Source organism: Dermacentor albipictus, unplaced genomic scaffold, assembly GCF_038994185.2.
Source record: "Dermacentor albipictus isolate Rhodes 1998 colony unplaced genomic scaffold, USDA_Dalb.pri_finalv2 scaffold_64, whole genome shotgun sequence".
Classification (NCBI taxonomy): Eukaryota; Metazoa; Arthropoda; class Arachnida; order Ixodida; family Ixodidae; genus Dermacentor; species Dermacentor albipictus.
This window is the reverse complement of record NW_027225618.1, coordinates 309,701-333,815: the sequence shown is the minus strand read 5'-3', so window position 1 is coordinate 333,815 and position 24,115 is coordinate 309,701. Positions and strand designations below refer to the sequence as shown.

The 24,115-nt window shown below is 45.2% G+C and overlaps 2 protein-coding genes across 6 annotated transcripts in view; one reads left to right on the top strand and one right to left on the bottom strand.

Moving 5' to 3' along the window:
- LOC135919781 (zinc finger protein 32-like) overlaps window positions 1-17,241 on the bottom strand; it is a 42,945-nt gene extending 25,704 nt beyond the window's left edge. For 2 of the 3 annotated variants that reach the window (XM_070530214.1, XM_070530215.1), the window contains exon 1: window positions 16,887-17,022. Coding sequence is in view for 1 of the 3 variants with exons in the window: in XM_070530212.1 (XP_070386313.1) it covers window positions 6,086-6,743; window positions 12,602-12,728; window positions 14,949-15,025; window positions 16,887-17,095 (1,071 nt within the window). In the remaining 2 variants the exon portion in view is untranslated. Of the gene's footprint in view, window positions 1-5,011; window positions 6,744-12,601; window positions 12,729-14,948; window positions 15,026-16,886 lie in introns of those variants that run through there. The other variant, XM_070530212.1, reaches the window with a different exon arrangement.
- Window positions 1-24,115, top strand: part of LOC139046653 (zinc finger protein 625-like) — a 272,993-nt gene that overhangs the window by 40,913 nt on the left and 207,965 nt on the right. The window lies entirely within an intron of this gene.

Here is a 24,115-nt window from a genome sequence, read left to right as displayed (position 1 = left end):
AGGACCTTAATGTTAAAATAATGAACGACACTTTTATGGGCATCATTAGGGAGGGTGCAATAGAAGTGGGTGGTAACTCCGTTAAACAGGATACCAATAAGCTATCGCAGGAGACGAAATGTCTGATCAAGAAACACCAGTGTATGAAAGCCCGTAACCCTACAGCTAGAATAGAACTGGCAGAACTTTCCCAGTTAGTCAACAAGCGTAAGACAGCAGACATAAGGAAGTATAATATGGATTGAATTGAGCATGCTCTCAGGAACGGAGGAAGCCTAAAAACGGTGAAGAAGAAACAAGGAATTTGCACGAATCAGATGTATACGTAAAGAGACAAAGCCGGCAACATCATGACTAATATGCATGAGATAGTTCAAGTCGGTGAGGAGTTCCATAGAGATATGTACAGTGCCAGTGGCACCCACGACGATAATGGAAGAGAGAATAGTCTAGAGGAGTTTGAAATCACACAAGTAACGCCGGAAGAAGTTGAGAAAGCTTTGGGAGCGATACAAAGGGGAAAGGCAGCTGGGGAGGATCAGGTAACAGCAGATTTGTTGGAGGATGTTGGGCAGATTTTTCTTAAAAAAAAACTGGCCACCCATATACGCAATACCTCATGACCTGGAGCGTACCGGAATCTTGAAAGAACGCTAACATAATCCTAATCCATTAGAAAGGGGACGCCAAAGACTCGAAATATTATATACCGATCAGCTTACTGTCCATTGCATGCAAAGTATTTACTAAGGTAATCGCAAATAGAGTCAGGAACATCTTAGACTTCTGTCAACCAAAGGACCAGGCAGGATTCCGTAAAGGCTGCTCAACAATAGGCCATATTTACACTATCAATCAGGTGATAAGAAAATGCGTGAAATAGAAACAACCCTTATATGTAGCTTTCATTGGTTACAAGAAAGCGTTTGATTCAGTTGAAGCCTCAGCAGTAATGGAGGCATTGCGAAATCAGGGTGTAGACGAGCCGTACGTAAAAATACTGAGATATCTATGGCAGCTCCACAGCCACCGTAGACCTCCATAAAGACAGCAACAAAATCCCAATAAAGAAAGGCGTCCGGTAGGGAGATACGATCTCTCCAATGCTCTTTACAGGAGATATTCAGAGACATGGATTGGGAAAAATGGGGGATAAGAGTTAATGGAGAATACCTTAGTAACTTGGGATTCGCTGATGATATTGCCTTGCTTACCAACTCAGGGGACAAATTGCAAGGCATGCTCACTGATCTGGAGAGGCAAAGCAGAAGGGTGGGTGTATAAGAGAAAAGTGTATAACCAGCTGTGTCTTACCAGTACTCACGTACGGGGCAGAAACGTGGAGGCTTGCGAAAAGTGTTCTACTTATATTGAGGACGACGCAACGAGCTATGGAAATAAGAATCATGGGTGTGGCGTTAAGGGAAAAGAAAAGAGCAGATTGCGTGAGGGAACAAACGTAAGTTAATGACATCTTAGTTGAAATCAAGAAAAAGAAATGGGCATGGGCAGGACAAGTAATGAGTAGGGAAGATAATCGAGGGTCATTAAGCTTTATGAGCTGGATTCCAAGGGAAGGGAAACGTAGCAGGGGGTGGCAGAAAGTTAGGTGGGCGGATGAGGTTAAGAAGTTTGCAGGGACGACATGGCCACAATTTGTACATGAACGGTGCAGTAGGATAAGTATGAGTGAGGCCTTTGCCTTGCAGTGAGCTTAACCAGGCTGATGATGATGATGATGATGATGATGATGATGGTTGCAAGCTGGTGATCGGAATACCTCCAAGATTCACAAGACTGGTTAGCGTCTCCTACTACTGTTTGTCACGAAACAAGAGCAGGAGGTCTCCGCTGACCATTTTTGGCACCTCATATATAGCCCGCGCCTAGGGTGTAAGCCAAAGAATTGCCAGCAACAAAAGGAGAACGTGTTCTATCTTGGTTTTCAGTTTTATCGTATTTTGCTTCATCAAAATGGCGGAAACTCTTTCGGTCGATAGAAAGAGTTGGTAAGCCTCCATTGGTGCGTCAAGTTATTTGGAGAGTTGCGGTAGTGAAGAATAAGATGGCGTTGTCATAGCCTTATATTTTGTTTAGATTGCAATGACTATGAGACGTTGGAGGACCTAGCATGTAAGAATGCATACGTGAGCCGTACAAACAAATAGGAAAATAGGAGTTGTTATGAGTAAAATAAAGCACGTCAGAATGCACGTCAGAGTAAAAAAGCACGTCAGAAGCACGTCGGCAGGTGTTTGGTGTCAGGGCACACCAAACACCTGCCTACAAATGGAACCTGTTGAGGCAACTGTATGAAAATGCAGCGTTATGTAAACACAGCGGAAAGGAGATTGCAATGTAATGTAATGGAATACTTTTCCTAGTTCTTGAATACTTTCGAGGTGAGATGACTACGTGCCATTTGACTATTCATAATTCCAGCTTTCCAAGATGCCATCAGGGAATTTACCTCGCGGTTGCTTTACATGATTCGCCGACGAAAGAATATGCATATTTTCTGGCGCATTTTTTAACACTTGCAGGCATTTCGTGAACATGCGCAATTGCCATGGTATTAATTTTTGTGAACTGATGGTCTGCTGCTCACCTCTTTATCTTATATCGCACAAATAGATAGCACGTCTGGGAACGCCTACTTCCTGTTAGTTGAGGAGACGATTAACTTTACTGTCCTGTCCTTTATAGCATCTTTTTATGGTGCTTTGAAGTAACCTACCCAGTGAGGCCCAATCAATAAGCAATGGTCATTTGTTGGTACTTTTTATAGCTTTCACTAGAAAAAAATTATTTCTTGATATCAACGCCCCTAAATAGTAACGTAACGATTCACATACCGAAGCGAAATCCCGTTTCGTGCGTTAACACGAGATTGAATATGCTTGCCACATCTCCTTGCGTAGTGCAGAAAACTGCACAAAACCTACGTAACCACCTCCTTTCCTTCCTTGTCTCCCTCCCCCCATATTGCCTCTTGCCACAGTGCGCTAAAGTGTTCTGCTGTCGGTGCCAAATGAGACGTGAACAGCCGAGCGCGTTTCCGAAGCGTAACTCAAAGTTCAGTGTTGACCCGCCGTGGTTGCTCAGTGGCTATGGTGTTGGGCTGCTGAGCACGAGGTCGCGGGATTGAATCCCGGCCACGGCGGCTGCATTTCGATGGAGGCGAAATGCGAAAACACCCGTGTACTTGGATTTAGGTGCACATTAAAGAACCCCAGGTGGTCGAAATTTCCGGAGTCCTCCACTACGGCATGCCTCATAATCAGGAAGTGATTTTGGCACGTAAAACCCCATAATTTAATTTTGTAAAGTTCAGTGTGCACGAACTGCCAATCATGAGCATTGACAGATACATCAGGTTTGACCTCAACAGGCGATGATGCTCGCTTTATGTCGCGATATTTTCTCTTCTGTTTAGTTCCCCTTTAATTTCAAAAACAGGAAACACAAATCAAAGAAACCAGATGCGAAAATATCGAGGTATAGGGCGAGCACCATCGCATAGTCCAGTAATACCGGTTGTTCGAGCCTGTCGATGGTGATAACTATCCGACAGCGCCAGCATTACCTTTAGTTATGCTTCGGTCATGGGATCCACTGCTCGTATTTCGTTTGATAGAGATAGTACATCGGCAAGTAATGTAATGCGAGTCAGCACACATACAGTTCACCTAAATAAGAGGTTTTTACAATGGAACTGTTACCAGCTCGCTGGTTTTTCTTGACGTTCTCAGCTTCGCCGAGCTGGGGGAGTGATTGCTGAGAGAGAGTGAAAGCAGAGTATAAGAAATAGCTTCGTGCAGCATAGCGACGCGGCGAAGGTCGGTGGAGTCTAGAGAGGGCGAAGGAGCTGGTGCGGTGGGGAGACAGGTGGCGTGACGTCTTTGCTCTCAGATTTAAAGAAAACGAAAAAAAAACCGCGCGCTCGCTTCGGTTCCACGCTTCGCCGTGCTCCCTCACGGGTCGCAGAGTCAAGCGTTTTTCCTTTCTTTCGATCACTATTATCATGGCTTCGGCTGATTTCAAAAAGCTACCAGGTACATGGCGTCGGCGCTAGCATGCCTCAGAGCTAAGGGGCGGCGCTGCAGCGTCTGGCAGACGACACCGACGCATATGGCGTCTCAACAAATCGCTTCTGTTGTGGCGGGAGCCTGAAATGGCGCGCCGTCCCAACCGAAACCTCCAACAGAGGAAGACGGCATCAATTTTTCTGCAGCCTTACCTTCCCTCCGCTTGGCTGGTCTTTGATGCTTGCAATAGCAAAGCTACGCACAAGTTTTGTGTACTGTCGACAAAAGTTCCGCTAAGACGCGGTTTATTCTTTGATATTTCAACGTTGAAGTGACGGTGAAAAACACAGTAGCAAGAACGGCGAGTGACGAGACCAACTCTTTATTGAGCGAAACGATGCACACAAAAGTTACACTCGGGCCGAATGATAGCAGCGAGCGCATGCATCAACCATCGGAAAACTCATCTGCGGCTCAAGCGAGTTGGTTATTCATAAATGTTTAGTCGAAGATTCCAGGCTAATCGCATGGGCTCAAGCGCCTTACAATATGTGTAACGCTATTCTGGTCACTGGCAGTGGCAACAGTCCATACACTGGCAATTGTCGTAGCAATGATTAGTCGTAGGTAGGAGTTATCCGGTCTTCACGAAACACCTCTACCAGGTGTCACGTTGTAGTGATGATGAACAACAGTCAGAAGAAGCGTGAGTCATTCAGAACTTTTTATTGGGCAAACCGGAACCAACAAAACAAGTTACATTCGGGCAGAAAAATAGTGCCGGCACATGAGTCGATCGTTGAACAAATGATTTGCGATTAACGCGAGTATCGGCTATTCTCACTTTTTTCGTAAAGGATTCCATCCTTATCATTGGCGCTCGCGTGTCTTCCAGAATGCACAACTGTATTCGCGTTGTGCGTGCAATATTACAAAGCGCTCCACTATTGCAGAATGTTGTGATACATGCTGGTGCCTCATGCCCTGAGCTGTAATTTAACAATTGTTATTCGGTGAAACGCGTTCAGTCGAAAAAAGATTTACAAGTGCGCGTGTCAGTAGTATAACTAAAACTATCTCAATCGTCCTGTCATTGCTCGCAGGGATACGTTTGTCACATCAGGCTAAAAAATTCCACAGCCATAACTAGAGTGGAGCGCAAGTAGAAACAGACGACGTTTGAGTGAATAACAAGCTGCACTTTAAAACTGACGGAAGTTCTACTTCAATACAACAATAATTAATATATTAGGAGTGAAAGAACATATATAGTTGAGCTCAACATGATTTGAGTCTAATACACTCTCACTGTTGTCATCAGCATGATAAAGAACTAAAATCTTCGGTATGAATACATGAGCCAGAGAACCAAAACATTACCTGCATTCAACAATTTGTAAGGGAAATAAATTGTCCCGCGCCTGTATCCATTACTGTAAGAGCAGTATCTGGAAGGCAGCAGGGCCTAAGGAACTCAATTCTTAGCAGAGATTCGGTGTTAGTTGACAAGAACACACTGCCTCCTTTTTAACATGGTTCCTCATGTGTGGTACTCCCTTCTATTCGCCCAACAGAATCATTAAAAGGAAGATTCGATAAAGCTTGTTTACTTGTACAGTGTGAAAACACTTGCACAAAACTAAACGAGGTGTCAAGGATGTTGTGCGCACATTCAACCCTATAGTTACAAAAAACATATTTGCAGCCCATTAGGATTTGTCTAGAAATGAGTTTGCTAAAGCTACGTTTTCGAACAACACAGTTCTGCAAACAGTGAGCTCTAGCCAGAATCTGCAGTATACTTCGACGTTCATGCGTCCCCAATTCTGCTGGAGACGACGTTTTGTCTCGTAATTTTGAAAACATCAAGCGGCATCCTTTACTTGCATTTCACTCAGCAGTTTTAAACGTACAAAGAAGCCGTATCTCCACACGACGCGTTCGGTTAGTTTCTCGCCCCTGTGGGAGAATGTCAGCATTTTCTTGCGCGGCTTCAATGTCACGTTTCCATGCAAAACACGTGGGTGATTTACTTCTCTTGCGCGCTAGTCACACTGTTACGACTGCCTACCCGTATGCGTCACGAGATGTGCAATAAGTTGAGATGCATCTATAAACAGATCTCTGCACAATTTGCACCTAATATTCTTGCAGAGATGTGCGTCGAGGTTTTCTTTCATTGGGGACCGAAATCCACACTGCTTGCAATTGTACACCATTTTACCCTCGTGAACGCTTTTGTGGTGTCTTAGCAGATTTGAGCGGCGCTTGTAGGAGAGATTACATATCTCGCAAACATGAGGTCTGTCGTTACTGTGTGATTGGATATGACTCTTAAGGTCCTCTTTGCGTGTGAATTGTTTATTACAATTTTGGCAGATGTGGGGTTTCACTCCTGTGTGAATCTGTTGATGGTTATAGAAACTCCCCTTATGCGCGAATGATTTCTTGCATATTTCGCATTTGAAGGGTCTCTCGCCTGTATGCGTGCGGTAATGTTCAGTTAGACTAAAAGCTCCGCTTAGCAATTTACCACATGTTTCGCATTTGTGGCTCGACCTCTTGACAGATGATGGATCACGCGCTCCGAAAATAGGTGCTGTATCGCGCGTGTGTTCGTCGCGTTGCCCGTGTGATATGTCCCGTCTGCTGGAAACCTTCCCGCTGACACCGCAGGACACTCGCTGTCCCCTTTCTCCGGTTCCCGTAGCATTCCTGCAAAGATATGGACAAATTAGCTCAAAATGGCCGACTCTTTTTAGAGGACGACAAAAACACATTTTGACCGATTGAGAGTTTCACAAAATAAATGGCGCGTTCACGGTAAGGGCACTCGCTCGATTTTAGCGCTAAGTAGCCGAATTGATATTTAACGCTTTATCTGGGCTCTGGACTGTCGGAAATTGATCACTGGTGCTTTCGGTGGCCTGTGATGCTAAATTTGAAATTAAGAACCTTCCTCGTTCGAGATGCAACCATAAAAGAGGCCTTGCATTATCTAATACGTCATGTATATCCTACACGAAACAGGTGCAGTATAGTAGAAATATCTGTCGGTGATGGTAAGTGTAAAAACTAGCTGGTGTAAGTAATAAAAATACAGCTACGTCTTCTACACGCTCACAAGGAGTATTCAGGCAAAAGACCAGAAACGTGCCCTCGGAAGTGAGACATTTGTCATTGAATAAGACTGTTTTGCGTCGGCTAAAATACGTCTCCGTTTCATGGCGCAGCTCTTAATGACCCGCTACTGCGGTGAACGTCGGCGACGTAACCGAGCGAACAAGCACAACAGCGAAAGATGAAAGAGCGAACGCGGATCAGAAGAAGACGCGAACCTTGCACGGTCGAGAAGCGGAGACCAATGATAGCTGCCCCTTCAGCGACACGAGTGCGGAAAACTGGTTTCAAGCGGATCCACCCGACCGCTCGCTTCGTAGTAGCATTTGGTCTCAGCCGGAGCGCTCATTCCGTATTACGATCAGCTCGTGTCAGCTCTCGCTTTCACTTCTTTCGACTGCTTGGTTCGGTTGTCTTGGTGTGCGATTGTTTTTTAATCAGATCTAACGCACGACTCGAATTGTTGAGGATTTTATGGAAGCCATGCAGCACCAGCTATTGCATCATCATCATCATCATCATCATCATAGTCATCATCATCAGCCTAGTTACGCCCACTGCAGGGCCAAGGCCTCTCCCATACTTCTCCAACTACCCCGGTCATGTACTAATTGTGGCCATGTTGTCCCTGCAAACGTCTTAATGTCATCCGCCCACATAAGTTTCTGCCGCCCCCTGCTACGCTTCCCTTCCCTTGGAATCCAGTCCGCAACCCTTAATGACCATCGGTTATCTTCCCTCCTCAGTACATGTCCAGCCCATGCCAATTTATTTTTCTTGATTTCAACTAAGATGTCATTTACCCGCGTTTGTTGCCTCACCCAATCTGCTCTTTTCTTATCCCTTAACGTTACACCCATCATTCTTCTTTCCATAGCTCGTTGCGTCGTCCTCAATTTCGGCAGAACCCTTTTCGCAAGCCTCCAGGTTTCTGCCCCATATGTGAGTACTGGTAACAAACAGCTGTTATACACTTTCCTTTTGAGGGATAGTGGCAACCTGCTGTTCATGATTTGAGAATACCTGCCAAACGCACCCCAGCCCATGCTTATTCTGGTTATTTCAGTCTCATGATCCGCATCCGTGGTCACTACCAGCCCTAAGTAGATGTATTCCCTTACCACTTCCAGTGCCTCGCTACCTATCGTAAAATGCTGTTTTTTTCCGAGACTGTTAAACATTACTTTAGTTTTCTGCAGATTAATTTTCAGACCCACCCTTCTGCTTTGCCTCACCAGGTCAGTGAGCATGCATTGCAATTGGTCTCTTGAGTTACTAAGCAAGGCAATATCATCAGCGAATCGCAAGTTGCTAAGGTATTCTCCATCAACTTTTATCCCCTATTCTTCCCACTACAGGTCTCTGAATACCTCCTGTAAACATGCTGTGAATAGCATTGGAGAGATCGTATCTCCCTGTCTGACGCCTTTCTTTATTGGGATTTTGTTGCTTTCTTTGTGGAGGACTGAGGTGGCTGTTGAGCCGCTATAGATATCTTCCAGTATTTTTATATATGGCTCCTCTACACCCTAATTCCGTAATGCCGCCATGACTGCTGAGGTTTCGACTGAATCAAACGCTTTCTCGTAGTCAATGAAAGCTATATATAGCTATTACACTGGTCCCTAAATCAGTCATTTACAAAAGCCGTCGCACTTGAACTCTGATACGATTCTCTCAACATATTTGCCTCAGTATATCACGAAATGAAAATACGTACACAGCTGCTCTCAAATTTTGCGTTGTGGATTAACTTAATGGTCGCTGAATTTTTCAGGCCAGATTGTATGCTAGGAAGAATAAAAACGTTCGGCAGCATGGTCCACTCTACTAACACCTGAAGATGGAAACCTGCTGCAAACATGACAATGTCTAAAGTTGTAGGATCTGACGGGTCAGACATAGTCAGCTGCAGTATGAAGTAAACGTTTGCCACGGTAGGTTTACCTTCTGAGCGTCACATGAGAGAACCTACTGCAATACCTAAAGGTCATTTCGTTCTTGTTTCCATTGCCTTTTTTTTCCTTCACTCATTCGTTCACTTGATGTTTCTTTCTTTCGTTCATATTCCGCCATTTCATCCTTGCTTGCTTACGGAGGTATCATACATTGCTGATGAGGACATTTTTCTCGCACAGCACTAGAGCAACTTTTCTCCGGGTATAGGTCATTAAAATTAGTCACTGAGGTCTCTCGATTTAAGAAATAGAAATTGCGCAAAGGCGAACACTTTTTCTGACAAGTGTAGGTGGACCGACTCCCCGTCGTACATCATACGTTTTAACTCAAGCCCTACATATCGAACACGAAGAAAAACTTTCGGGTTCAAGTTTTGCTGCAGTGTTTGTATGAAGTCACTTAACATTTGACCCGCATTCGAACTGCACACCATTCCTGCCGAAGGCACGGAGCAGACGACACACACCTCATCTATTCCCCTGTACACAACAAGCAGAGATGCGACAAATACTTCCGTGTTTTGATGTACAATTGATTAAATATGCTGCGGAAGAAGTTAGTATTGTCTTTTTTCTGTAAGTTACTGAACGCTGCAAGCGTTGAGGTTAAGGATTGCTAGTACGACCTCTTCCGTTTAGTGAAGAAAAATGCAACGGGCAGTAAGCAGAAACAACGCATACAGCGTATGTATTTTGAAAAGCCAATTGTTCGTTTGAAATGTCTACTCTAAACACAAACGAACATTGGTCGCAGTTCTTGCGGTAATGGGATTTCTACTTTTATACTTTTATTTATTCTTGTTGCATTTGTTCATGTGACTCATGTAATGTTATGGCTTGGTTGGAGTCGCGGTGTTACCTTGTGCGTCCTTACTAATTATGCCAGCTTCGCCGGCTCAAAGACCGGATTATTTAATGAAGAAATTAGAACTATCACACAATCAAACTGAGTCTGATAGGGCCAGGTTATTTCCAGCAAATGTATCCATCAGAACTTTTATTCACGCTTGCAAGTGGGAAGAATTATGAAATCACTAAGCTTAAAAAGAATAGAAGCCTAGAATTTACAAAGTCAACTACATGAAAACAATATATATCGCAGTTATATCTGCTGCATCTTTCCGAGCATCCTAAGCCGACAACATTTCTTATATTCGCTTGCAATTTGCTTGAAATCGACACCATGTGCCCGAGGACAGGCGAATAATCTACCCATAAAATAGAAAATTTCAGTGCGCTGCGTACCACATGAACTTTGAGCGCTTTCAATGTGTTATTTGACGCAGTTGACCGAATTGTGGCGGTGTTTTCAGTGCTGAGTTACAAAGTTGTAATCTGGTTACATGAGTTTCTCAACGTTTTCTTAAGTATTTGACGAATTTAAAATGCAACTGCTTCATTTACGATATTATCACATTTCTTTAGATGCCACGAGAGAGAGAGAGAGAGAGAGAATAAACATTTTTATTCGGTGAATGAAGCTTTGGAGAGGCGTCCTCATTCCAGAATGCCTTGAGCTCGGGCCGCATCGCGGGCCCTCGCAATCAGCCGTTGCTGATCCTCGAGGTGGGAGCTGGCCAAGGCTCTCTCCCAAAGCTCGTTAGTGGGGTAAGGGTTCGGATGATTTAATGGTGCCGCTCTGCAACCCCCTACAATGTGCCTGAGGGACCCGGGCTCTGCGCAGAAGCGGCATTGCGAAGAGAATTTTGTAGGGTCTATGAGGTGATTTCTGGTTGGGTGCGGGAATGTATTAACCTGTAGAGCTCGGGGGAATCGCTCCTGCTCTCTAGGTAGTAACTTGTGTGGGGATGCATATGTTCTGCGGTTTAGCTTGTAGTGTTGCGTGATGTCTTGGTAAGAGGCTAGAGGGTGCAAGCGCTCGGGTTCAGATTCCTCGGCGTTAGATCGGTGGGTCAGATCTCGAGCCACGTGGTTGGCGACCTCGTCGCCAGGAATGCCTTGATGAGCTGGTGCCCAGATGATCATGACTGATCTCGTTGGCGGCTTTTGATTGATGATCCGGAGCGTAGTGGTGTGAATCGTGCCGCTAGCAAAGTTGTGGCATGCCTGTTGGGAGTCGGTCACTATGACTTCAACCTCTGTTTGTGAGAGCGCGAGGGCTATGGCCACTTCCTCGGCTTGGAGGGGATTGTTTCGTGTGAGCGAAATGCTGCTCCGATGTTCTGTGTTGACGACTACGGTGGCTGTTGTGGCTGCGCGTCTGGAGTAAGCCGCGTCGGTGTAGGCTGTAGAGGGTAAAGTCCCGTATCGCTTGTGTATGGCCAGGACGCGGGCCTCCCTTCGCTCTGCGTGGTGCACTGGGTGCATATTGCGAAGCAGAGGACAGACGGTGATGTTTCTCCGGATGGCATGGGGTAAGCTCACAGTCTGAGGCGGCGGATGGCTCAGAGGGGCAGAGAGCCCCATGCGTAAGAGAATGGACCTCCCTGCTTCCATAACCGCCAGCCTTGTTCGCTGACTGGATAAATGTGCCTCGATCAGCTCCTCGGCCGTGTTGTGCATACCTAGTTGTAGTAGGCGTTCTGTGGACGTACTGGCTTCAATACTCATACAGTGTGTTGGCAAGCACATTCATTTGTCTTATCCAATGCAAATAGGTAGTAGATCCTGAGCTAAAAGTATTTGTTTACGCCGACGCCTTATTGTCTCAACAGTGGTTGGTATTTGTCATCTAGGTCATCGCAACAGTTATCGCTGGCGGAATGCGTCAGTACCAGGGTAATTCTTACAAAAATGTTACAAGAAAACAGCAAAACCCTGTTTCATTTCATGAGACTCGGCGCCGAAGAGCATCTCTCCCTCACAATGTTTACATATTCCATAATGGGGAGTGAGTAAGCAGGCTACAAGCCTACAAGTCTATCACAATAAGCTGAACCTGAATTCCAGTCTGTATTTGAAGCGTCCTGGAAGGCTTTCACCACGAACTAACCACAATTACGCTATAATGCGTTATGTGCCAAGAGTTGATGTCTTTAAGCACTCTTTCATTGTCAAGACAATTGTTGAGTGGAATAACTTGAATTCTTGTATGTTTCCGAGCAATAACCGGGTTGACTGTTTTGAAGAAAATTTGACTGCGTTCTTTGCGTGAACTTTGGGCTCTGTATTCCCACCCTGTAACAGCCCGGCAGGGCTCACAGTATTGGAAACAAAAAATAACGTGTACCGCACATCGCGGCGTGTTAACAGGATGAAAGATCTAGCGAGCTTGTGTAGCTTCGTTGTTGCGGCATGGGGTGTGGGCGCGTACCGGACACTGATGTCTGGTCGCGCTGTTGGAACCATAATGTTTGTCAAGGCCAGCCACGCCGACCGAGCGCTCTGAACTGCTGATGCAGTACCTGTTTCAGCCAGCAGAGCTTGCCCTCCCAAAAATAAATTACCGAGTAGATGCATCATTGTTATACCGGGTAACTTTACCTCGCCTCTATAAATTGCTGCTTAATGGAACATTTGCAAATGTGAACTCACGTGGCGCCGTCTTCAAAATTGGCTGATGCTTTCTCCATGCCAGCGCGACTTGTGCTAGGCCTTATGTTATCGATGCTCCTGATGGGCCACAAGGGATGGCGACTTGTGCTGCCATTATCAGTGACTCCTGTATGGCATAAAGGTATAGTAAAGGTGTTCATTCACCATAGTTCAAGCGCAATTCATGGGAAATGAATATATCATGCTTATGGTGCAAGGCAAGAAGATTTTAGTGGTAGGGAAGCTTTACTGATGAGCTTCCATACGCGGTGCTTTTTCCGTGGCGATGGAGAAGCCGAGCGCAATCAAGATTGTGCAGTGTTGCTTTCTTCTGAAGCTTATCACGTTTTTTCGCAAACCATGGGCAGAACACGACAGTGCTCGATGGGAAAAACGACATGTTCGTTTCTTGTGCGTGAAAACCTTGGTCCAATATATTTGCTGCGTTATGCAGTAATAAACAGACCAGATGCTTCACGAAGTCTTAGCTTATTGTTCATCTATTATGAGCAGCAGACATAGCCAGACGCAGACGAGCACAATGAAAAATCGAGAGGACGCATTTCTACCGAAGGATTTAAAATTTTTATTTGACGTATGCCCTTAATCTATTGACGGTCTATAACACGGGTGCGTCATCTGAATACGCACTCGCCTTTCAGAAAGTGGTTATCGGAAACGCCTTTGGTGCCTCGTGTAGCTGAAATTCATAAGCACAGCCAGTAAGCACTGCAGGTTTAGCAGCTCATTACGTGCACTAAAATGGGTGTCCTCGCCAATGTTCCTGTGTAGGCCATCAACAGAATATAGGACAACTTTCAAAATGATTGCTTAGTGCGCATATGTGAGGGTCGTATAGCAGACAGCTGTCATTACCTTGGAAAGAAATGCGGATGTGCTAATTCACGAGACAATGTCGCTAAACTATGCAACAGAAAGCCTCAAAGCACGTTAAAAGTGTGGAGAGTATGGATAGCGCTTCAAGTATCGTAGCAAGGTACACATATTCCCTATAACGGCGCAGAAATTGCGTGAAATTGAAAAGAAAACACGAGCCCTAAAAGGCGGAAATTACGGAAGAATCCTCCTCACGGTGACCATCGACGCTACAGATAATAGCATTGAAACTGCAGGGAAACGCCGTATTTTCGAATGCACCTTTTTTTTACAATATGAAGAGGCGAGGGGGGGGGGGTAGTTGCCTAAGAATGTTTACGCCACTACTACTCCCACATGCCTTAGTGTGCCTTCGTAGGCTACAGAAAACATTCAACGTGGATTCGAAGTCACAGGAACTAAAAATTTTAGTTACAGTGTGATAGCATAGGCGTAATTTAAGGAACCCATTTTTTATTCTCTGGCATTCTAAACTTCATTAGCCTCGCCGTTAAAGTCACAACGTTCGTCAGGCCAGCGATACAGGTTGTGCGCATAGTGGCAGAAGGAAAAATGCCTGACGCATCCAAGGAAAGCTAATCACCTTACAAAAAAGAACATTCAGTTTTAAGGCCGGTGTTTCAGCATGGCGTAGATTTTCTCGTTCACAGGGCGTTACAATTTTGAAGTAGTGACACACTCATCAGAAATGGTTGGGTACTGTGATTGTTACTCATTCAATACGAATAGTGCTTACGTTTCAGAAGAATATGGTTGGGTTATTTGGCAAAATTTAATGGTAACAGAGCGCAAACAACCACCTGACAATTTTGTTTCTCCTTGCGTTGTGTTTTCATTAACTTTTTAAGGTTGTTTATGCTGTGCTTGTCGCTTCGCATGCTTGCTATGAAAGAACCGAGAGCTCGAATATAAACTGTTTTGGGGTGCCCCAAATTGTAGTCTAACTTCTGCATTCGACCGAAGCAGGTATGTCTGCTGCGCGTAGCATACTATAATGAGCAATTTTCACACTCTGCCTCCTTGTCAACCAGCTCAGTTTAAGGAAAACATCACCATGTTAGCAGGTGAAACCCACTGAGATTCTGCTTGGCAAATAAAATTGTAGACGAATGGTCAAGCGATCATTCCATTTACGAGCGAGTTAATCACTGCATGGAATGTACAGTCTCGGCTTTTGTCCTCATCATCCAGGAGCGTCCTTTGCCAGCCCACCGATGCGAGAACAAATTCATTCAAAAACTTCTACTGCATAGATAATGTATGATTTTGCATATATTCGGATACGCACAAATCTCTCAGTAAGGACAGCTATAATGTGGCTCATGCGGAAACCGTCTTGGCCGTGCTGGTAAAGTGCATCTTTACACGCAATAAATTTACCGCTACCAGTGTAACCGTAGGAACTATCTGCCATGTTTGTGGTAAAGGCGAGTGGCAATCGCCTACGTACCGTCGACGTTGCAAATCCCGTCTGTTAGTGACCTTGGCTGTGTGTTCCGTTGGTCACGCAAGGCGTTGTCAGAAATCCTACAAATAATGAAGTATTCGTCACCCAGTTCCTAGCTGTGACAAAAAGAAGTTGACTTATGTTTTAATAAAGCAAAGTTTGGAAAAAGCAAAGTCGTGCTTTGTAAACGCGCTGGTGGGAGTGGTTGGTTCTCTTTAAATACCGACTATGCTGACTGGCACAGCACGAATGGCACAGTCGCGGCAATACATCGTGCAGAGCACTCATCTACCATAGACGAAATGGCACAATGACCTGCACGAATACTGTCAATGTCTTACAAAGTACTTACAACGCGCTCTATGTGGTTTGCTATATAAAATTCTTGTTCCACTTGCTACAGTGACAGAATCCTAACAATAATTTCGCGATAAAATATTTTATAGCATGAAACATGTTTTTCCATCAATAAAACATGTTGACGTATAAGAATGACACTGTGCAGATGGGTTCTGCAATTATGATGCAAACCAGCGCTGATGTTAGAATAATTAGTATTTAGGCCTCCCTCATGTGATGAGGCAACGCCCTGGTGAATGTGGCGTTTTCACGCCAATAACAATCATGACTCATAGATCCGGCAGCTATGAGGGATATATAGACTTTCAGGTAGTATTTGAAATTATGGGCTGAAATGTCTTGCACTGAGGAATGCAAGCAGATTTCAGCCTCTTGGCCAAGTGATAAGTGGAATACTTACGAACAAAATGACGAGTTCGAATGAAATAATGATGAACTAGAATGCAATTCTTAAAGGTTTCTTTTCAAGCGATGCTAAGTTTACTTCTATGTCACTCGCTGGACCCTATAAAAGAAATCTTGGAAGGATAACGATTATTGTGAGAACGCATGAAAAATACCCTAAGACTGATGCAATGCTTTGCAAGAAAATAGCTGAAATGCCACGTGCAACTGCATCAGTTCACAAATGGTAAAGGGTGCAGCAGTATCAATACCCTGATTTCCCAGTTCTTTACCGCTGTAATACTAACTACTCCTGTTTGCTATTCTAAAAAAAAATCTAGAATTAAGTAATCTAAATATAAGTTGAAAAAGAACATTAAAAACAAAACCAAATACCTCCTTTGGCCACACAACTCCAAGCAGCAAAAGTGGGTTTGCATGCGCACTTGTCCTTAAGCAACACATGCAAACGGAAGAACAATTGTTTTAAACCAAGTTGTGGCTTTTCATACACGGAGCTTACTTTTTAACAAAGTAACGCATTAAGCGGGCTGTGCCCACTTGGTCACATTTTTGTTTGTTAATTGGCAAATGACAATATTGCTGCGCACTTTGACGAGTTCTCTAGAAAACACTTATGGTTCGGCACACCAGTTGATCACTGCAGTTAAACCTATTTCCGCAGTTTTTCGTGCAAGAGCCATTGCCTGATAAAACGCATAACAAATTTAGGCTTGCTGCGCATACATTTTGACCATCGGGGCTTCTGTAACGAGCACGTAAATGCAAGTTGTCAAGAGCCTTTTTACATTCTGCTTTCATCGAAATATGGTGGTTCCATCCGGAATTGTACCTGGGACTTCGAGCTATAGCAACGCATGGCGTTTGTGCAGTGCAAGAATTATACATCAACGAAAAATATTTTGTTCTGTAAGTATACGTTCGCTTCATCATGTGAGAAATCTTATCCTATAGGCGATAAACAGCCGACTTTGCGCTGAACATGGCAATATTTTCGCACCGCCCCTGCATCGACGCGTCTTGATCTAAGAAAGCCTCCGATTTCAAAGCTCAAGCTGGCTGTAAAAAAGACCCGTTTTAGGTGGGAACAAACGTACAGATGTTAAAGCCTACTAGATGGGTCCTCTCTAAGGGTAACAGTATTCAATGAAAAAATTTACGAGTGGTAGAACTCACGTTGTACAGGGGTCCAAAGTAGATGATGTGCCGTGGGTACCGTGACGGCTTGTACTTGGCGTTGCTTTGCCCTTCATGCTTAAGTCAAGAGGCGTGTATTCATTGCTGCCTTCTTCAGCCATGGCTGATGTCTCGATGTCCTGTAATATTGCTTCGCCCTTCATGCTTAAGTCAAGAGGCGTGTATTCATTCCTGCTTTCTTCAGCCATGGCTGATGTCTCGATGTCCTGTAACTGGCGTGTATTGTCGACTGCACGTTGTTGAATGCCCGCGCATGCGCGCCCAATGCCAAAAAAAAAAGAAGAATGGAAACTAATAAAACTCTTGTCAATTCGGTGTTTCGAATAAAATGATACCACGTATCTGAAAAAAAACAAGGCATTTTAGTCCACCACAAGCTTGACGCTAATGTAGAAATTTTTGAACGCCAGCAGAGGCGCCCCGATTACCCATGCTATCTATCCGCCAGATCATCTACCTAAACCTCACTTACTACGAAAAGGAAAATACACTTATCCGATGACATCGCTACTTTTCTTTCATTCTTTCATTTCTCAAAGTGAAGTGCACATCTTGCTGGAAAGAAATTGCTGATCGTGTAAACGCTCGTGGAAGCGCAGGAGGTATCCAAAGTTAGCCCTAACTAGCGTATGGTAACAAGATCTGTGTTGTTAGGCTGCTGAGCACAAGGTCGCGGAATCAAATCCGGGCCATGGCGGCCGCATTCGGATGGGTGCAAAATGCGAAAGTACCCGTGTACATAGATTTCGCTGCATGTTAAGGAAGCCAATGTGGTCTAAATTTCCGGCGTCTTCCTCTGCGGTGTGCTTCATAATCAGAAACTGGTCTTGACACGCGAAACTCCTTAATTTTCTTTGATTACCAGCGGCTACGACTCTGCTGACTGCTGTGGCATTCTCTGCCTCAGTTGAAACGAAGCAGGTAGATCTTATCACCTGACGTGTATCGCTCGCTTTGTTATGTTGCCCACAAATTCCAGTGCTGCCTTCGCTGATGCCTTGCTCTGCAGAACTGCAACTGCTTCGCACTTGCCGCTGTTCTTCGGTAGCGAACTATCATGCGCCGTGCAAAGTCGTGTCTCAGTCAGACCCCACACATTCGGGGGAAAGTTTCGTGTGATTGCTCCGAAGTGGTCGATTGCGTTTCACGCCCAGCACGACGAGTGGTGCTGTCGTTCAACAAAATACGCTGCTGCCCACTCCGCACCTCATACATTTGTGCTTTGCATGCTTTAATCGAATGTGGATTCAAATGAACGAAGTTCGAATCCTTTATAACAGTTGCGAGTATGGAGCCACAACAAATAGAGGGCGCGAGCAGAAAGAAACCGAGTCGACAGTCGAGTCAGTTCTCCTGTGCTCTTGCCGCTAGCCGATCCACGCTCCTGTTTTCGCCATCATTCGAATCACAAGCCATTTACATGTGCTTCCGTTGCTTCACGAAAATATTTGCGGTACAAAAGTTTCTGCCGCTGCAAACACGTATGAATATGGAGAACAAATCGAGGAAACTTAAGACGGTGATGGTTTTCGAGCTCGTTATACATCGTGCAGGTCTACGTATGTGTATCTGCTGTAGCTGCGCCAGTCTAAATTGCATTACACAGAGCTTACCAGGCGATTTCAACCCGCTAGTGGACAACGTTATTTTAATGAAGTAAATTATGTCTGCTTTTTTTTTAGTAAGCAAGAGTGAAAAGTCTCGCCGACGGGTTGAGTCAGCGCAAGAGCAAAAGCAGTCTCTCAGAAGGGTAGCAGTCAACATGCGCAATGTACTCACTTCATATAGAAAGCCCGCATATGCTCATTAGGTGATACACACGCCGCAATGGAGTAATTGATTTCTTCAAGAAAACAGACAGGTGGGCTAGTTGGTACAGCATACCTTAAGCCAAACCACATACAGGCATGTAGGACAACAGAAGTGAAGCGTTGTGTCTTTGTTCAGTTCTGCAGCCCTACGTGCCTTTCTCCTCATTACCTCGAGTAATTTAGTTCTTGCTGCTAACAGATACCGGTTATATATTTGGTTTTTCATACATTTCCGAAACGACACACATGACAGTGTTTAGCCTTCGTAGAGGAATATGTGCTCCAAGTGCTGAATGGTGGGGCATTTACTACCGTGTTTAGTACATTCAGTATTTTCCAAGTAAATCTGTCAATAAACAATGATATAATAAACAATGATCCCCATGAGTAATTTTTAATTCAATTTACGCAAGACTTTTCCCACTGCGTGACACTGACTAGCAAACGCTTTTTTATGCAATATCTTATTTGGAAAGTAATGATAACAGTGTTCCTATATGTTTGCCACATTGTTGATGCTTGCTTACCCTGTGAAGCACAGTTTATAGACACCTAGAGGTGTGTATAAACTGTGTTCAACAGGGTAAGCAAAGTACTTTTTTTATTCCGCCTTCAATTCCATTATTTAGCATTTCCTTAATTCAATTGGTCAGCAGAAGATTCCGGGAAAGAATCCGGGTGTGTGCGTGTGTTTGTCAGCAACAGCTTCCTTTCAATCCTTTCCCCCTTTTCTTCCTTGTCACAGTATGCTGAAATGTTCTGCTATCGGCCCCAAATGGGACGCAAACAGCGCAGCGCGTGTCCTTGCGGAGCACAAAAGTTTAGCGCACACCGTCTGCCAGTCATCAGCACTGAGAGGCGGACACTTCTGTTATGACCTCACCGGTCAATGTTGCTGGCCCTTCACTGCGACATTTTGGCCTCTATTTTGTTTCTCTTTACTTTCAAAGTGAGAAAGCAGAAAATCAAAGAAAGCAGATGCGAAAATATCGCAGTATAAGACGAGCATCTTCGCCCGGTGCAGCAAGACTATCCGACGGCGCCCACATTTCATTCAATTATGATTTGGACACGGGCTCAGCTGTTCGCGTTTAATTTGCCACAGATGGTAAATCTGCAACTGAATCAATGCGAAACATCACATATACCTTCCACCTGGATAAGAGGTTGGTCTTTTAATATAGACTAAGGTACCGCTGAGATGCGAGTAAATCGTCGGTATTTTCACCTTGCAGTGACGGTGAGGAAGATAGTAGAAAGAACTGAGAGTCACGAAACCAACTCTTTATTGAGGTACACTGTGCCCACAAAACAAGTTTCACTCTGGCTGAATGATAGCCTGGAACATATGCCTCGACAGTCGGAAAGCTCATCAGCGACCGAAGCATGTCGGTTAGACATCAATGTTTACTGAAGATTCAAGCATTATATCATGTGCTCAAGCGCCTTACAGAATGTGGAACACTATTCTCGTCACGGATTCAATCTGATAACGCAAGGTACCACTACAACATAGACAGGAGATAAAATCAGCGAGGTTGACCCGTAATGTTCTGATAAAAGCAAACGCGCCACACGCCGAGTGATAACTTAACCGGTGAAACGCTTACACCGAAGAAATATAAACAGTACAGGTGTCATTGCGCCCATCTTAAACGGTATCGTCCAATTACTATGAGCACCACACGAGAGCGAAAAACAAATGACGTAGTAAAGAAAAATAGCGAAATTACAAAGTTCGTGAGTTACAGGCCTGAGCTTCACTTGACTTGACTATGGGTGTCACTTAAGGGCCTGAGCGGCACCGCTGTGATTGCGTGCCGCCCAGCAGACTGCGTGCCGTGCGCATCTTCAGTGAATTTTCGTGTAGAGTCCATAATAACATCGAAGTAGCTTTTTCCTCAGTTAATGTCGGCTTAGTGGGGTGGAAACCCAAACGCGGTATCCACGCTGGTGTCATCGTCGAAGATTATAGCGTCGGCTGTCCGTCATTGGCTGTGGTTTGACGACTATAGACGGCTGAGTGGCCGCGGTTCTTTGGAGCACCGCTGAAAGCTGGCGTAGTCGTTACTTCCTTCGGCGGGGACGTCTGGTAGCGTGGCGTTGAGAGCCGCAGTTATGTTCTCCCTGAACGAGCTTGAACGCCGTGATATCGATTGATTCTTTCACTGCTGTGTGGTAAGTGCCAGTTACGTACACAAGGGTGGCACCGCAGGGTTTGCGTTCGACCTAGGTGCAACATTCCAGTCATCTTTATGAGGTGCTCACCAGCTGCTCGCATTTGGGAGTTGCCATGCAGTCGTAACTTTACCCCACTGGGCTGTTAACGATTCGCTCATGACGGAGATGTCGGTTCCTGTGCCCAATAAAGCGGTGACTCCATGGCCATAGAAAAGCACGTCGAGGTTGGTGGCTCGTGGTCTTGCCTTAGTTATTGCAGGGCGTCGGATGATGACTGTACTGTATTGTCCCGCTGTTACGTCATGTCTTCGGTTATTCTTTAGGCAGCGTGGTTTTTTTCTTCGGAGCTTCGTCGAAATGGCGGCGTGTCGTTGCTTCGCCGTGGAGGCTGATCTGGCGTCGGCAGTGGATCGTTTTCGGAATTTCGGCGAACTGCGAACACACACATCCATCGGTTGTTGTTTCTACTTTACCAGATATGGGCTCAGATACCGTCCACACATCGGCCTAGCCTACTCTGGGCACTGCAGTGTGCACTGCAGTGTGAGGCAGTGTCCCGGTGACGGCTGACGGCGATCGGCAAAGTCATAGGAGTCTCCGCAGAGTTGCAGCCAAACACTGAGCGATTTCAAGGGGTCGTTCACTTTGTTGTGGATGCAGAGAATTGGTGGCGAAACCACAGAGAAACATACCTACGTAAGAGCTGACAATCGAGCCATTTCGCGGACGAAGGAAGTAAGGATGTCACCAGCCACCAGGCAGCGTAGTGATGTCCGCTTCCACTTGACCTCAAAGGTTGACAGCTTATCATATGTCTACGGGGTAACGGCAATCCATCCCGTTTCTACAGAGACGTTGATGATGCGCCGGTCATTGGCCGCTGGTTACGCCCACTCCACCGCGCTTTTTGATATGTCGCGTCGCTCATACGGTCAAGTGTTTTCTATGGAGATATAATTTGCCTGTTTCTGGGTATAAGAACATTGTTAGAAGGGCGTTTGTTATGCTGGGTGAGCGTATTTTGCACTGGTAGCATAAGAGCTGAGCCATGGAAGCTGTTCACCGCGCCGCCACCCATTCGTTTCTGCACCAGTCTTTTCTAGAATAGCATACTCATTATTTCCATCGCGTAATTTTCCAAAAGGCACTAGCACGACCTTCGGTTGAAATTACAGAATTTGTTATCTGTGGCTCACCTGTACCATTACACAACCGTTTCGTTTGGCGCGGCTCGAGCAGTTTAATGCGCATTTTGGGATCGTTTTGCGAAGGGTGCTTGCCTGATCGTACGTGCAGGCTGCATGCGCCTGGCCCGGTTAGCAAGTGCCACGTTTACTTGACGCGTTGCTTGTCATCGCTTAAAAATTATTCTTGTAGTGTGCGTCTATCTGTGTCTTTGTTTATCTGTGCTTGTATTTGTTTGGGCCAAGCGCTTAATCAATACAACAATATTAATTGTGTGATACATTACAATAGATGACCTCCTCTTTATTAACCGCTAACCGGAGGCTACAAGATCTTGCTCCATGTGCTTAGATTCAGCATCGCACCGAGAGTCTCACTAAGAATTGTTGAGAATTCACCACCAGCATTCACTCGCCAGCCATAAAATCATGTTTTTATTGATACGCAATTAGATCGATGATAAACAGAAGGAATCGTAAGCAATCTGTCATTCAGAATTACTTGTACAGACACTGACTCGAGGGGCGTTTTAAGTTGTGGATTATAGGTGACAGACTAGTCTGCATAATTATTGCCATACGAGCCAATGAGGCAATGCCGTCGTAGTTGTAACATCACAAAATGGCCGACCGCCGCAAGTTTAATTGGTCAGAGTTTAAGTGCTTCTCCTGGACTCAAAAACACCTTAGGATTATGGTAAGCTAATAGTTCACTAAGGGCATCAAGGTTTCAATTAGCCCTTTCGCATTGTAATACATTATCTGCAACACAATAGTAGTGATACTAAAAGGAAAGTGTTCCAAGATGTGTCCCTTGTCCTCTGGAAGGCGCTGGATGCCCGCGCTTTCAGGCTCTTCGTACCTATTTCTGGCGTCGCCTCGTGATGGGAGCCGATGTAGCCCGACGGTGCCGGAGTCGCCCAGCTGCCGTAGTGAGTGAAGCTATAACGATTGCGGCGGGTGGCTAGCTGCACAGAGGTCGGGCAGGTGAAGTTGCCTTGAGCGGCACTCCCCCTCCTCCCGCCCTCGCTGCTTACGATTCCTATCAGCAAAGGCTGTGTAGTGAAAAACTGAGCACCTCTTATGGGCTTACTCAAGCGTGGTATTCTCTTTCACATTGAGGGCGACGACTTTTCTCCTTCTTTTTCATTTTGCACGTGATCCTGGTTATGCTGCGTGGTAACCATCGCATATCACTTCTTGCAATGGGGTGTGTCAGCACACTGGTCCGAGGCGTGATTTTGGACACCACGTTTTGCTCAGGTGAGCTGGACAGTGCAGAAATATTTATCCGCACGCGCTTTTTATGTATCAGTGTTGTAAGCTGGTGATCGGAATATCTCCAAGTATTACAAGACTGGTTAGCATCTCGTACTCTTGTTTTTCACGAAACAAAAGCAGGAGGTATCCGCTGAGCATTTTTAGCACCTTATAGCCCGTGCCTATGGTGTAAGCAAAAGAACTGCCAGCAACACAAGGAGAAAGTATTCTTGCTTGGTTTTGAGTTTTATCACACTTTGCTACACAGAAACGGGGGAAAGTCTTTCTACCGAGTGAGAGTTGGTAAGCCTCCATCGGTGCGTGAAGTTATTTGGAGAGTTACGCTAGTGAAGCAGAAGATAGGGTTCTCATAGCCTTGTATGTTGTATAGATTTCAATGGCTATGAGATGTTGCAGGACTTTACATGTAAGATCGCATACGTGAGCCGTACAAACAAATTGGAAGGTAGGAAAAATTGGAAAACGCTATTGAAGGAAGGGAAAGGAAAACGCGAACGCAGAATTTTCTCGGATGGGTGACTCGGGGTGTACGCAGAATCCAACCCAATAACGTGGAGGGCGTCCTCCGAATAACCTTAAAAGACATTGCCACTGTCCAAATCGTCCTAACTGTCCTAATCGTCTTTTCTTCTAACACGGCTAAGCGCACACGGTGAGGTAACGAAGGATCCAACCTCCATCTTGGACCCCAACTGCGTGGAAACTGCAGCGCCATGTAAACACAGAGGAATGGGTATTGAAATTTAATGCA